Source organism: Lepidochelys olivacea (assembly GCF_965140295.1).
Source record: "Lepidochelys olivacea isolate rLepOli2 genome assembly, chromosome: 9".
In the NCBI taxonomy this organism is placed as follows: Eukaryota; Metazoa; Chordata; order Testudines; family Cheloniidae; genus Lepidochelys; species Lepidochelys olivacea.
In genome coordinates, this window is record NC_140419.1 from 54,055,115 (window position 1) to 54,070,356 (window position 15,242).

Sequence of the window (15,242 nt, forward strand, 5' to 3'; positions counted from 1 at the left end):
AGCACACAATCAAAATTTTCCATGCAGTGAACTATGTTTATTTGCTGCTTACAGGTGCCAACCTATTGCATCAGAAATGCTGGTCATGAAGCATTAATGGAAATTGCAGCTCAACATTTCTGACTGGTTCCACTTGGTATCTAAGGTTTAGTGCTGAATAAGCTCTATTGGTTTGGGTTATTCTGGGTATGTATTATTTGTTACCAGAGCAGCTGTATAGATGCCTTGTTCATGCTATCAAAGAAATATGATAGCACACCACACACTCTGAAAAATAAATATGTACATTTCTGTGAGGCCGTGTTTGTATTTGAAAGCATTCTGTAATAGTTGAGATTCTGCAAATGCAAAGAAGAACTTCAAACTAAATCACAGCAAGCCCAATGTTAGACTCTGAGATTTTATTTCTTGCTCTGGTGACATCAGGGAGTCATAAATGTCATGAGAACAGGCTAGACACCTCTTTGGTGGTGAGTTAAAAGGGGGGAAAGAAACAGCAGCAGTGGGACCCCAGCTAGCTAGAGGTCAGTGCTGAGAACGCTGCAAGGAATGAAGCTTCCAGATTTTTCCTCCCATGGTGAGGAGCTCCCGTTAATCTGATCAGTTCAAGTCACTGAAGCTGCAGACCTGGAGGAGTTCTGTAAGGGGAAGAGAACAGGCAGATTCAGATATTGCTGGCAGCTTGCTTAAACAGAAAATAAATACATCTCACATCCTACCAGCACAGATAACACTACAGTAACAATCTCTCATGTGGAAAACATACCCTAGGTTTACATGCACAAAGTGCTACAAAGAGCTCTCCCAACCCAGTCCCGACAGGAGTTCACTGTTGGGAATGGATCAGGGGCAGGCTGCTCAGAGCTACTCTGGCCATGTGTTCTCCAAGCACGAAGCACCATAGGAAATGGGGCAGGAGCACTGGCTGGCTGGAGAGCTCACAGCAATATATTGTTTCCAGCTCTCTCTGGAAAACCGTTCCAGTTGGGGAATAAACTTTTTCATAATAAGTGGCCAGTGGACTGGACGGGCTCAAGGGACTTGTAAGAGGATTCTTGGGCACTGGTTCAAATCTGTGCCAGGTCAGCAGGGGCCAAGAGTCGCTACCATTCACTGAGCGGACAGTGGACTGTGTGAAACGAACTGGTGATCTCAGGCTAGATTCTTAGTGGACACGAGTCCACATCACAAAAGCTACCTTCCTTTCTTGGCTTCTCCTCTAATTTCCCTTTTTGTTGGCAATCTCAGAGGAGAGGCCAAGTACTGAATGGACGTGAAAAAGGAACTCGTCCTCTCTTCTCCTAAGACATAGTTTCTACAGAACAGGATTGAGCACATTGGCAGGGCAGGGAAGGTTGCATCACCACTTCTCATACTGTACCTATACTAGAGATAAATAACAGACCTTGGTGTCTGGTGATACCAATCCAGCATGGTTCAACTAAACATTTTTACACGAAAAAAGATCTATTGATATCTTCATAAGTTGTTGCTTTCATTTTGCTTGGAAAACTGGACTGGGCAGTGACAGACATAACTCCCTCGAGCCCCAACTCCCCATGATCTTCATGTCTGTGTAGCAGAGAGATGCAGTTCATCTATTTCTCATCTGGGTTTGTTACAGTTACCTGATGGTGAGCACTGATTGAGACTAGAGACAGAATCAAAGTATTCTTTTCCCAGGTACTGCTCATAGGTTATTCCACTGGGGAGTTGAATCAGGCACGTGGTGGAATCCTTGAATAAAAGGTCCTTGGTTTCAGACTGAAACATCTGGAAGATATCTGTCTGAGATCCATTGCTTCCATACAATGCCTGAAATACAGGAGTGAATGGGTAAATGGACATAGATGAAAGCAAAGACTCAGCCTCATGCAAAGTCAGATCATCTGTAGGGTGCAAAGCTGGAGAAAAAGTTCTCTCACCATCAACAGAACAATGTAAAAAAAAATGTTTGCATACACTCCCAAAAGAACTTCCTTCTACAAGGATGGGAGGAGAGCAGAAGAATCCACAAAATCCAGTAGGGGCTTCACCATGCAGATTTACCTGGAAAGAGCTCAGATACCACAGTGTTGGGCAAGGTAGAAAACCCGAATACAGAGAGCAGGGACTGCAGTATGAAGCAGTGTACCACTACATGACTGATCTTAATCAGTTTTGGTCCTATAGAAATAGTGAAAGATCTCAAAATACATATTTTCCTCATGCAGAGGGTTGGATTCTCCGGTCTCACAAGTTCACTTTGAGGCTCAGCTTAAGGTGGCCAGAGCTTCCCATAGGACAATTCCTCTTGTATACCAGGTGTGACGTTGCACCCCATAATGCTTTATAGAAATATGCTTATGAGTGTAAATATGACATAACAGGAATATGTTTTATGCTAGATATGCCATGTAACATATCTTTGCAAAGGTTATGTTCTACTGAATGTATTCATCCTATTTGTATGCATGTATCATTTTTATATCTGAAGTTATAAGTGTTGGCTCTGTGCTTGTATTTAAAGTGTTTGCTGTAGGACGCACATAAGGCAGATTTGGTCAACATAGTGTGAAGGGGTTGCTCAAGTAATTGGGAGTACTTAGCTAACAATGGACCTGGAGAGACATCAGTCCACATCTGAGCTTTCCTGGGAATGTTCAAATTAACGTGTAAACAATGGCGTCGGCCTGTAAAGAACTGAGTTGTGCATGGACATGTGACTTGCCCATGTGACTCCAAAACGCCATCTTGTAGCTGTGATTCTTCACAGGAGAACACTAGGGGTTTCCATCCACAAGAGAGAGACTATATAAGGCCCTGGGAAACCCCTCCATTTTGTCTTCAGCTGGCTCAATGGATAGCCTCTCCACCCCAAAGAGATGCCTAAAAGAAACTGGAACATAGGACAGTAACTACAGGGTTGTGAGTGATTGCTGGACCCAGACTAGGAGCAAGTCTGTTAAAGAAGCTTATTGGAACATCTCTGAGGATGAGATTTACCTGCATTTATTTTCCTACCGTATTAGGCTTAGACTTGCATGTTTTTGTTTTATTTTGCTTGGTAATTTACTTCGTTCTGTCTGTTATTACTTGGAACCACGTAAATCCTACTTTTTATATTTAATAAAATCACATTTTACTTATTAATTAACCCAGAGCAAGTATTAATACCTGGGGGAGCAAACAGCTGTGCATATCTCTCTATCAGTGTTATAGAGGGCGAGCAATTTATTAGTTTACCCTCTATAAGCTTTATACAGAGTAAAATGGATTTATTTGGGGTTTGGACCCCATTGAGAGCTGGGTATCTGGATGCTGGAGACAGGAGCACTTCTTAAGCTGTTTTCAGTTAAGCCTGCAGTTTTTAGGGGACGTGGTTCAGACCTGGGTCTGTGTTTGTAGCAGGCTAGCGTGTACCGAAGCCGGGCAGTGTACCGAAACTAGGCAGTGTACCGAAGTCCCAAGCTGCCAGGGGAAATAGGCTCGGGGTAGTCTCAACACATCAGGTGGCAGTCCTAAGGTGGTTTCTATGACCCAACCCGTCACAGCAGGAATCTCTGCCAGCAAAAGAGGAAGGTCCTGATCGCCTCTACTTTTCTTGCAATGGTATGAAAACTATTTGTGCATTTAGATTTCCAGTAGATGAGACAGAATATGGAAACAAGCTGCAACTGCGTGAAAAGTTTATATGGTTTGTGATGCCATAAAATATCTGACTTATGGCATCCTATGGGACTGGCACCAATGCCCACCAAAGTCAATGGGAGACCTTTCATTAAATGCAGTGGGCTGTTTGGATGAAAAAATTCAGTGTGATAGACTGCCCCTCTTCTATTTAATTTGTAGCAGGACGGTCATCCACTCTCATGAATCCAAACACTGATACAGCCAACTGTCTGGATTTGAACAGGGAGTTGGACGTGCTGATAAGAGTTTCTAACACTGGTTTGTGTCACTTATGCATGACCTGTTATTGGTTCACTCTAAGTGCTAAGAGTGGAATATAAAAACAAGCTAAATAGATTTCTGCCCCAGTACTGACCTGTTGGGTTATCAGCATCTGACGGACAGCAGCTGCTCTGTCTGGCCGTGTGACCACAGCATGGGCAGGAACTAAAGCCAGGTGGCATTTCTTGTATTCAGTAGGAGAGGCGCGACTTCCATCCAGGCACAGCAACTCGAATTGATTGCTTTTCAGCCCCTTTGCCCACTCAGCAGCATTATGTCCTTGAAAGAGAATTAGATGGAGGCTCTAGAGCTGTTTGACAGCACCAGGCTTTACTCTGAGTGTGGCTGCCCACGGGGGGTATCACTGGGAATGTCTGTGTGTGCTTGTACTTGGATACATGCACGTGTCTAGGAGATGTACTGACTAGAGCTCAGCAGGGAGCGGCTGGTGTGGGGGAGACTGTCAGGGAAATCTGGAGGATTTATTCAGACGTCTTCTATTAATATTCATTCTACTAGAGGATGTGTCTAAATCCCCTAGGCTGGCTTGAAGACCATAGCCAGGACTTGTGAAAATGGGTATTGAACTCTCAGGTGTAGAGACAGTGACTGGCAGACTCTTTGACAGGCTGGCAGGAGCAAGAACCCTGCATGAAGCTGTTGAGTGGGAGTTGAGCTGACTGGGGCAGGGGTGGCTTTTTAATTCCACAAGGAACGAAGAGAAGGGGGATGAGCCTGTGGTCAGAGAACTAGGGACAGAGACAGCCTGTCCCTGCAGGAAGCCCTGGGACCAAACACTCTTGGGGAGAAAGCCTGGACTGGGGTTTCTGTTCTATGGTTGTTGTTTGAGTTACCAGTAAAGTCATACCCCAGGAAAGGGGTAAGACTGACCTCAGACAGAACAGGCAGGCTTTATCTGGAGCAGGGTGAGCATGCCATCTGCTCCCTGACACCAGAGTAAGGTGAGCAGGACTTGGGCCATAGACTGCAGTGACCAGCCACTGGAGTCTGAAGCTAGCACTAGTGTGCGTGCCCACCCAAATCTGCAAATTTCTATCCCGGAGCAGATAATGAGGCTTTGCCCTTCTATGACCTGATCCGAAGCCCATTGAAGGTGATGGAAAGACTCCTATTGACTTCAGCTGGCTTTGGCACAAGCCCTGAGAGCACAGTGGGATGGCGATGAGGGGAAGCAACGCTACTAGACCATGTGCTTCAGCAGCAGCTAAGTCAGCATGGGGTATTCCCATCAGCATGATGAAATGCTCCCCTTCTCCACAGCCCTTTCTATTCTCTGTGCTTACTGACAGATCTAGTGCCTAGACCTTTACAGCCATCCTGCCTGTACCATAGGTTTCATGAATATCCAGTCTAGTCATTTATGGAGTTTAATGTCAAGGTGAAATAATTGCATACCATCGGTGTTCTCACTGACAGTTGTGTGCTTAACAAAGGCCACGTCTCCCTTCTCAACCAGACACCTAACAAATACCGAGAGAGAAGACAATCAGGAGTTACAGGTGTTTGTGAATCGTTGCCTTCCCTGCACATCTGCTGTTGATACTTGTCATCTTTTGTAACCTGAATCTGTGAGCATTTTTAGCTCTGTTAGAACTGACACAGAATTGACAAGGACAGTTAAAATGTAACCTTTTACCACCAGCAATGTGCGGAGTCCAGTGTGCATTTCACCACTGACCCTTTTTAATTTAACAGAAAATGTAAGCTTATTCAATGAATAAGAAGCTTGTGTGCTGTTGTCATGGGCGGCGAGTTCTATGGGCCTATGGTGCCTGGGCCCCAGGCATATTCCTCCTTCCCAGGCACCACAGGCCCAGCTCCAGCACTGGTCTCTCCCTCGGCCCTGCCTTCTGCCCCTGGGCCCCCCCCCCCGCCCCAGCGCATCCCCCAGGTGATTTAAAACAGCCCGGGGCCCCCACTCACCATTGGCAGCGCAGCGGAGCTGAGCAGCTTCCTACCTGCTCGCTCCATGTGGCTGCTGGCCCCTCCCTGCGGCCCCTGGGCAGGGTGGGTCTGTGTTCTGCCCCAAGCACCACTGCAGCCAAACTCCCTCCCAGAGCCTGCACCCCCAGCCCAGAGGCTGCACCCAAACTCCGTCCCAGAGCCTGCACCCCCACCCCCTTCCCACACACCCCTCCTGCCCCCAAACTCCCTCCCAGAACCTGCACCCCAGACCCCCTCCCCCACCCAAACTCACTCCCAGAGCTCAACCTCTCACCCGTCCTGCACCCCAATCCTCTGCTCCAGCCCAGGGCCTGCACCCCAGACCTCCTCCCCCCCATCCAAACTCCCTCCCAGAGCCTTAGGCAGATGGGGGGCAGAGTTTGGGAGGGGCGGGCTCTGGGCATTCTGGGCACCACCAAAATTTCTACAAACCTGCTGTCCCTGGCTGTTGTTAATTATTATTATTTATTTTATTTATTTTCTTGTTGCATGACTCAATTTGCTACCCTCAAAATCCTTGTAATTTCTGTCAGCGAGGATCCTGGCTGTACATTTCAATAGCGATAGCCTGTGAAAGGTGGATCTTACACCAAAACTACTGCGAGCCGTGAAGCACTGCTGCATTGGGTCATTTCTTTACCAGTAGGGAGTGAAACACCATTAATTGCCCAGCAAGGCTCATATCAGCACAAGCTACTTAGTCCTGAGCTGTTGGAGGGGTGCCAAGGAGCTGGCCCCCTAGGTTCTCCTTTGGGATCATTCAACAGAGTTCAAGGGAAGATTTTACAGATGCGTTCCTGTTCTCCCTTTCAGTTAAAGGGTAAGATCTAGTGACCCTGCCCTGTGGGAAGTCTAAAGTTCCAGCCCCATCCGTTATCGCTCCTCCTGCTCCTGAAGGAGCAGCACTGATGGGCTTTGCAGAGAGTTATGAGGAGAAAGATGGTGTCTGCATTGAGGGGCCTGGAGGGAAGAGGAAATTAGAGTGAGGGGAAAGAGGTAGGATTCTCAGGGCTCTGTCAGCAGGGGCAGGGCTCTCAGTCCATCACCGCCCAAGGAGCACCTAGTATTATATTGGAGTCACCTACCGGAAGGCCCCGCTGTATCCATAGTATCTCTCATTGCTGTTGGCGGCACACTTGTAATTTGGTGGGAGGCTGCTGCCTGAGCCCGCACACAAGTTGCAGAGTGGTGAGGTAAGTGGAGATCCAGGAGCACAGCCTTCACTGAAGAACTTATCTGCCAGGAGAAATATAGAACACCTGTTGTATATTTCCTCTCTGGCTCTTGCTTTTCTCTATCCCTCAGTGAGAATCTTCATATGATTCATCATTATTAGGCCTTGAAGTAATTTAAATTAGTTGAAAAGAAAACTAAAACCTCTTTAAAAGACTGAGGAGGCATTTCCTTAGAAACCATCAGTTCCTGTGCTGCACGTGTACAAAGTGAAGTTATGGACAGAGAAACTCACAATAAGAAACAGGCACATCTCTGCTGTGGGCAGCAAATCGTGTGCACCAGTTTTTCAGCATGAGACTCAAAGCCAATGACAGGAAATTTGGAAATAAGTATTATTTGTTTTGCAGTCGTGGCCCAGGACCCCACTGATCTAGGTGCTGTACAGACACTGAGCAAAAAGACAGTCCCTGCCCCCAAAGAGTTTACAATATAGGCAATATCTTCAACCTAAGAAATGGCAGAGGCTGCATAAGGGAAACATTGTGAACTGGGATCACTGTCAATATGGGTCAGGGTTTGATCCAACAACCTTCACAGCAGGAAGACAGATTTTGCTACTTTGGTCCAGACCGGGGCTCTATCTAGTCCAGCAGCCTGTCTCCAACCATAGCTGGTACCAGCTGTTCTAGAAGAAAGTGCAAGAAACCCAATTTCTGCCCAAGCCCTTGTCTTTTTCATCCTGGCTATTAGAACTCTAGATGGGCTTGTTATCCCTACAAATGACCATTGCTTGTTTCATGTTCAATAACATCTGCTAAAGAAACAGACTGACATGCCACGTCCAACTGCTGCTCCATCAGGGTAAGAAATACTCAAGTCCATCTCAGGGAAATGTGGCTCCTTGAAACCTTTAACAAAGCAGCATTTCCCATGTGCTAGTGGCCAGCCAGCATCTGGGAGCCACCAGAGACTCGAAGGCCAGACAAGAGCTGTGGGATGAGGCTCTTGCTCTCCAGCACTGGCCTACCTGATGTCTGTACTGGGGACATGGATACACACAGTCGCTGTGAGAAGTTGATACACAAGTTGACTCACCAAAGTCACAGCTCCCGGTTTTACTGTGAATCAAGCCCATGGGGACGTTCCAGCCGGCAGTTCTCCCAACAGCTGTATGACAGGACTTCTTACCACGCAGGGTCTTCCAGGTGATATTGGAGTTGGATTTCTTCACCACAGCCACGGCGTAATATGTTACTGTCACAGAGCAGAAGGAAAAGGAAGTGAATCAGGAGAGTCAAACCTGAACCAGAATGGACATCCAAGGTTCCAGAATTCTTTTCATCCTTCCTATTCATAGAGAGGATCTACAAATGGGAACAACAAGAATACTGTGTCCTCCTACAGCCTATCCACCCCAGGATACAGAGGGCTTTGCATGTGTGATGCATTTAGCCCCACAATTCCCCTCTGGTAGTATCCCCATTATTTTTCTTCCCACAGAAATTGAGGCACTAGGTCATTAAATGATTTGCCCACAGTCACACAGGAAGTCTGTGTCAGGGCCAGGGATATAGCATATGCCTTCTGATTTCCAATCCTGCCCCTTGACTACAAGACCATCCTGCCTCTCTGTTTGGGGGAATATTTCGACTAAACCTATTTTCTAGTACTGTATCCCAGGCCTTCTGTCCCTGTGGTAGATCCTGGTGTAATGTGTTGGCATATTGGTGCTTCACATAGACTGTCTCTCTGACACTCTTCCACACTTTGCAGTGGGATCAGCTGGTGGATCCATGTAGTCACAGATCCAGCTGGCCACACATCCACCATTCTGCTAACAATGAAGATCCAGCTGAGTACAACTCAGCAATATACTGGAGCAGACAGACTCCAATAGGGTGACCAGACAGCAAGTGTGAAAAATCGGGATGGGGTGGGGGGTAATAGGAGCCTATATAAGAAAAAGACCCCAAAATCGGGACTGTCCCTATAAAATTGGGACATCTCGTCACCCTAGACTCCAATACCTGAGCTCTCCGAGGGCTGAACACCCCAATTTCCCACTACAGAGCCTTCTATTTCTGATCCCTTTCAGGCCACCTGCTCCCATGGGGGGAAGGGTTCAGGAACTGGCCGTGATGTGTCTGTGTTGAGGAGACCCCAGAAACTGGTATTTGAGTGGGGGCTCCCCTCCCTTTCCAGGTTCGAAGCCTGTGGAAAAGGTTTTTCCTCTCCTGCTCCCTTAAGGACAAATGGCCCATGGTCCACAATAAGACAGAGGAAAGGTTGATGTGTTCCTTAAAAGCCAACATCATGTTTATTCAGTGCTCCTGACAGCTCTGGATCTAAAGTCCCTGCTTATCCTGAGAAATGGCACCGCACAAGCTGCTGTGGTGAATGCTTCCCTGCCAGGCCACTAGGAACTGGTCTGAACCTGGCAAACCCATGTCATGTAGGTCAGTGAACAGGCAGCAGACATAACACCATCTGTGCTACTGATGTGATTTGATCAGTGACCTAGTGGTAGCAAGCACTATATCCCATTAGCAATTCCTGGAGATATTCAGTTCCCCTAGAGGGGTTTTTGTTGAATAACATGAAATCAGACTTTCTAGATATCATAAGAGAACTTGGGTTGCTTTCTGTACATGAGGCTCCTCTAAAGATTTCCCCCTCATTCACCCCTCCTTGGGCCAGCAGCAAGGTTTGAACCCAAGACCTTCAGTGTTAAAAGTCTGAACCTCTACAACTCGAGCTAATGGACTACCCAGATGTAGATTCAAAACCCCCTATGGATCAGCCAGTGTGGGGAGGGGGGTGCGGGGATGTGTAATACACTCTGAACAGTGGTTACCACAAATGTTCATTTGAACACAGGAATTGCCATCCTAGAACAGATCATCTAGTCTGCTCTAGTCTGTGATCCAGGCTAGTACAAGATGTTTCAGAGGAAGACAACAAAAATCCTGCATAATCCACCTGGCCAGATTGGGCAATATTATATCAAGGGGTAAATCTCTTCCTGACCCCATTTCTTTACATTCTTTGGATAATTTAACTTGTTCCCTTCAGTATGTACTACCTTGACCTTGCTTTTCTTTTGTATTTTATCTGAGATCATGTTGTCAAATTGATTAGTTTGGGTAGGTCCTTATGTCGTTCCTCTCTGTGCTCCTTAATCTAAATAATTGAGGGCCATTAGCAAACTTTCCCCTTTACTACTGGATCTGCATACCAGATCATTACTAAATACACTGGACACAAAGGTCCCCATAGCCATCTTTGTGGTGAATGTTGGCCATTTATTCCTAACCCTTAGCTTTCTGTTTCTTGACCAATTTATTTTTCCAGTTTACTCTAGGTCAGGATTTTATCTTCTGCCCCTCTGTTACCAGTAGTTACCTCTGGGTGTTCCTTCTTTCTGGCATTGTTTAATGTCACCTGAAATGGGAAAGAGGAGGAGATTTCAGATAGAGAGCTCTTGAAAAGCAAGTGTGCACTTAATGCTAAAAATAGGTTGTCCTGGCACTGTGTATATACCTAGCTCTGTAAGGATTCTGTTCACAGCAGTGGTTTCTCTGTGGGGCTGCTGGCAAGTTACTTTCTGAAGAAGCCTTAATACAGAAGGGGACAGGAGTAGCTGGTCTAACATCTAGCACATTAGCAGAACAAAGCATTGCCCTACTCCCCTTCTGGGGCAACAACTCAGTAGACGAGACTGGAGCTGGAGGCTAGAAGACAATAACTTAATGACTGTTAGGAATTCTGTGAATAAGGGTTGTTCAAGACAGGCAAAACCAGCTGTCATTGACCTTTCTTGTAGATCCCAGACAGCCTCTCCACATTTGGATTGCTGGCAGGGAGGGACCCTGCGTCATCTGGAACTGGCCACCTAGGAATACCTTGATACAGGGCGGATGTTCCCTGAGGGATAGAGCCAATGGAGCAGCCCCATGCCATCCCCTCCGCACAGCCCCCAAGGCTGGGGTTTTCCAGGGGATGGAGGGGCGTGTCAGAAGCAGGAAGGGTGCGGCTAGAGAACCCTGCTCCAGCCATTAAGGGAATGCTCTAGCTTATGCCCAGAACCACTCCTGTCCAAATCTGCCTTCGGCATCCAAGTGGTGCAGTGATTTAAAGCCCTTTTGCCCCCACACCTCCACTCGTTTCCTGGATCAAGCTAATTGTGACCAGAATCAGGACCACTGACTTATCATAGTTCAATGTAAAATAAAGTCTTCTGTTATCAATTAATTCCCCATCAAGAACAAGCTAAAAGGCAGATTGCACCTCACTCACCCTCGTAGTATTCTCCCATGACTGGCACCAAACCACATTTACCAGCCGTGTAGACGTAACCTCCATCCAAGCTTATGGCATCAGCATCACCTTTCTGCAATGAAAGTAACTCATCAAATATGAAGTGAAGCTACTTCTCATGCAGCCTCCCCCTGCCAGAGATGAAGCCTTTAAAAAAATTGCTGTCACGAAAGAGACGGGTAGTATAAGTAGCTTACATTTTACAATGAAGATTGACGTTGACTCGGAAAATGAAAAGTTAGAAAATATCAAAATGTTCTGACAATTTGTAAACTTTAAAAAAAAATCAAGTTCAGAAATTCGTCAGAACTGACCCTTTCCAGGAAAAGGTTTCAGTTTCAACAAATTGGCCTTTTCCAATGAAAAATTGTTTCATTGAAACATTCCTGACCAGTGCAGCTCAAAGACAGAGAGAGGAAATTGTTCTCTGAGCTGGCAGGGGCATGGAGAGAACAGTGGGAAAACGAAAAGCCCATACTGTTATCTTGGCAATGCAGTCCTCTGTGGTTTCTCCCACCGCACAGTCCAGGCTGCCTTCGCTCACTGCACTCCATTCATCACACTTGGCCTTCTCATCCTTACTTATTGTGCACCACTTCACCTTTTTCGAAGGGGCTTCAGGAGTTTCTAGGGAAGAAACTGACGTAGAAAGAATAAGCCAAAAGCTTATCTAAAATGTAAAGCCACCAACTGACTGACTGCAGGAAGAGCAGGGCTGCTGACAGCAGGTCATTGTGCACACAAGCTCCCTACAGCTCCATTCAAAATAGTCTTGTTGTTTGACAAATGCTGGACTAGTGGAGTGCAGAATATGCAGGAAAGGGAGGTCAGTTGGCTGGGTCTGGTTCTCACTGGACAGGGGATGCTTCAAAATCAACAGAGAGGCTTAGATTTTAAGGCCAGAAGGGACCATTAGGTCATCTCGTCTGACCTCCTGTGTAGCTGTGGCCAGAGAATTTCACCCAGTTACCCCTGTCTTGAGGCCAATAATGTGTGTTGGACCAAAGCATCTTCCAGAGAGGCCACCAGTCTTGGTCTGAAGACAGCAAGAGATGGACACTCCACCACTTGCCTTAGCTTCACTTAGCTCTACTGATTTGTGCCAGCTCAGAATCTGGTCCCAGGCTTCATGACCTCAGGGTCACTTAGCATTGGTGGTGCTGTGCATTGCTATGTGAGAGACCAATGTTCTTCTCAGCACAGCCCCAGCCTCTCACTCCCCAGCCCAGCCAGATTGGGAGTTGAGCTGGGCGAAGTTTCTTGGCTGAGTAGTTTATTTGCTTTAAAAAAAAAAAAAAACAGTTTTGGGTGGACAGAAAGCATTTGTGAACATGGGTCGAATTTGGTTAATTGTTTTACCTCCTGCACCAAAATAATATAAATAAGTGTCAGAGAAGTCTAAATATTTTGTTTGGCATTTTTAAAACTAAATGTTCAAAGACTACATTTAATTTGAATTGAAATGGTTTGTTTCAATCTGAAATGATTTCTTTTGGTTTGATTTTTGATTTTCCCTAAAAAAATGTTAGCCCCATGTGATCCAGACATCCAGTCAAAATGGCCCAATATTTTACTATGAGATATTCCCCATGAGCTGTCCCTGAACGAACAACAGAGCAGGAACAATTGACAGCAAACATCTGACAAATAATTCTGGATTGCAAATAAATGTGAGAAAATTGCCTCATTCCCCCAAACAGATTTACTCTTCGACTCTCCAAATGTTTCCGTGACTGATTCTTGGTGTGTCCCTAGTTCAGGAGCAGGTCATGGGAACCATCACCTGTCCATTGCACAAAGTGCCCCAGAGGTGACGCTCCTGAATCTGTGCAGAATGGTTCTCCCAGCCGCGGTGCAGAGGCAGGGTGGCCAGCCCCAGGGAGATCTCATGTCACTCTACGGCAGCCCCACTGACTGGTGAGGGAGCGTCGTTAACAGGGGCGGAAGGGAGACCCAGTGTGGTGGGAAAGGTGATGTAGGCAAAGCAAAGCCAAAGGGCAGTGGGTGTCCCCACGATACAGGTGACCCCAGGAACAAATGGCTGGGCTGGTAGTTAGGACATTGATCCCCACCACCCTCACCCCATTGCTGGAGCGTCAGGGATCCCTGTGCTCAGTGTGCCCTGTGTTACACGGCACTTATGGCCCAGCGCACACAGCAGCACAGGAGCCTGAGGGGGAGAACCCCCCACCCCCATGTTGCTGAGCAGCATCCTGCCCCTTCGGGAGACAAAGGGCTGTGTTCCTGGACCCCATTGCTGGGCTGCTAGCAGGAGAGGGATGAGAAATGGGCGACGCCAAGGCTCCCCCCTGTCCCCACCCCACCCCACCAAGTCGTGCAGCTGAGCTGCCCGGGGAAGGGGGTTGGGAGGTGCCTGCTTGGTCAGGGCCCATAGCCAGTGAATAGCCCCTGGAACAAGCGGGAGAGGACAGAGAAAGAAATGTGTCTCCCTGCTGCCTGATTCTTCCTCTTGGTGTTTCTGGGGCTGTGTGCTATATTCCGAGTGGGGCGTTTTGTGCTGGACCCAGAATGCTGCGAGAGCAGAGAGACACCAAACTACTGCTCGTTAATGACAATGCAGCTCAATGGCACCTGGGAGTCTGATCCCTGGGCCACAAGAATTTGCATTCAAACAGATCCAGTCGTGGCAATGCCAATTGTATATTGAACTCGCACTGCAGAGCACAACCCATGCAGCTCGATCCAGCTCTCATTTACACCCTGATACAGCTCAGAGCTGTGTTAATTTCAAAGTGAATGAAGTCAATGTAGTTGCTTTGCTTTATGAGCAGGATCTAGGCCATGGCTTCCTTATGGACCCTCCCGCAGCTTAAAATTTCATGACCACCTGCCATGGAGCCCAATCTCTGCTTACCTGGCCTGAGACTCTGAATAGCAGCCCAGTACTGGTAGCCCAGGTAGAACTGGGAATCCATCAGTCGAGGGACACGCTTAAAATTGGAAGCAGTGTCCTTAAAAAGCAGATCCTTCCCATGAGGAGAGCTGAAGAGTTTGAAGCTCTCTTTTGTGTTCTTGCCATACTTTGCCTGTCACAGAGGAGAAATGATCAGGTGTATACCAAGAGCAGGAGATAGTTTTGAAAAAGTGGAGAGAACAAACAAAAGAGGGATAATAGCAAAAGAAAGGCTGGAACAGAGAGAAAGATAGAGAATGGGAAGGAAAGCAATACCTCCGCCTGAGAGAGGAAGCTCCAGATCTCATCAGCCCGGCCATCAACACTTCGAGCCACAACAGCATGAGCAGCAACTCTGGCCCAGTGACACTCATGATACTTATCTACAGGCTTCCGGGAACCATCTTCACACAGCAGCTCATACTTGTCTTTCCCACTTGGGTCATTTTCTGGGAGGAATGGAAGTCCACAGGTTACAGCAACACCAATATTTAAAAGGGCTTTGAATACCCCACTTCAGGAAACTCCCCAATGATTTTTGACCCTGAATGAGAACCAGAAGCATGACAACTTCCATGAGACAAACTTCCCTCCCTGCAGGAAGTATTATTATCATCCCAATTTCACAGCTAGAGATCTGAAGCCAAGAGAGATGAAGGTCCAGATCCACAAAGGGACTTAGACATCTAGAAATCCACAAAGCCTGAGAGCCGTGGCTAGGCTCCCTGTACAGTGTGTGGGGAGACACAGGCACCTAAGAATGGGATTCACAAAGCCAGCATGCTGAGCGGGGAGACAGCTAAGCTAGCCAATTGGAGAAGTCGACAAGACACGTGTGCCCTAAGCTAGCCAATGGCAGATACCGACAAGAGGGATGTGTCCTAAACTCTGCCCCTCTCCTGAAATTGGGGGCAGGCCTCTGCTTGCGATCCACCAC

At 47.1% G+C, this 15,242-nt stretch overlaps 1 protein-coding gene across 1 annotated transcript in view; it reads right to left on the minus strand.

The window, feature by feature from the left end:
• Positions 1–386: 386 nt before the first annotated feature.
• Positions 387–15,242, minus strand: part of TF (transferrin) — a 31,501-nt gene continuing 16,645 nt past the window's right edge. The window contains exons 7-17 of the mRNA XM_084639339.1: positions 14,582–14,754; positions 14,267–14,438; positions 11,870–12,030; positions 11,371–11,464; positions 10,477–10,515; positions 8,170–8,328; positions 6,984–7,134; positions 5,350–5,414; positions 4,028–4,212; positions 1,629–1,815; positions 387–638 (exon numbers count right to left, since the gene is read on the minus strand). Of these exons, the coding sequence (XP_084495465.1) occupies positions 601–638; positions 1,629–1,815; positions 4,028–4,212; positions 5,350–5,414; positions 6,984–7,134; positions 8,170–8,328; positions 10,477–10,515; positions 11,371–11,464; positions 11,870–12,030; positions 14,267–14,438; positions 14,582–14,754 (1,424 nt within the window). The 3' untranslated portion in view covers positions 387–600. The remainder of the gene's footprint in view (positions 639–1,628; positions 1,816–4,027; positions 4,213–5,349; positions 5,415–6,983; positions 7,135–8,169; positions 8,329–10,476; positions 10,516–11,370; positions 11,465–11,869; positions 12,031–14,266; positions 14,439–14,581; positions 14,755–15,242) is intronic.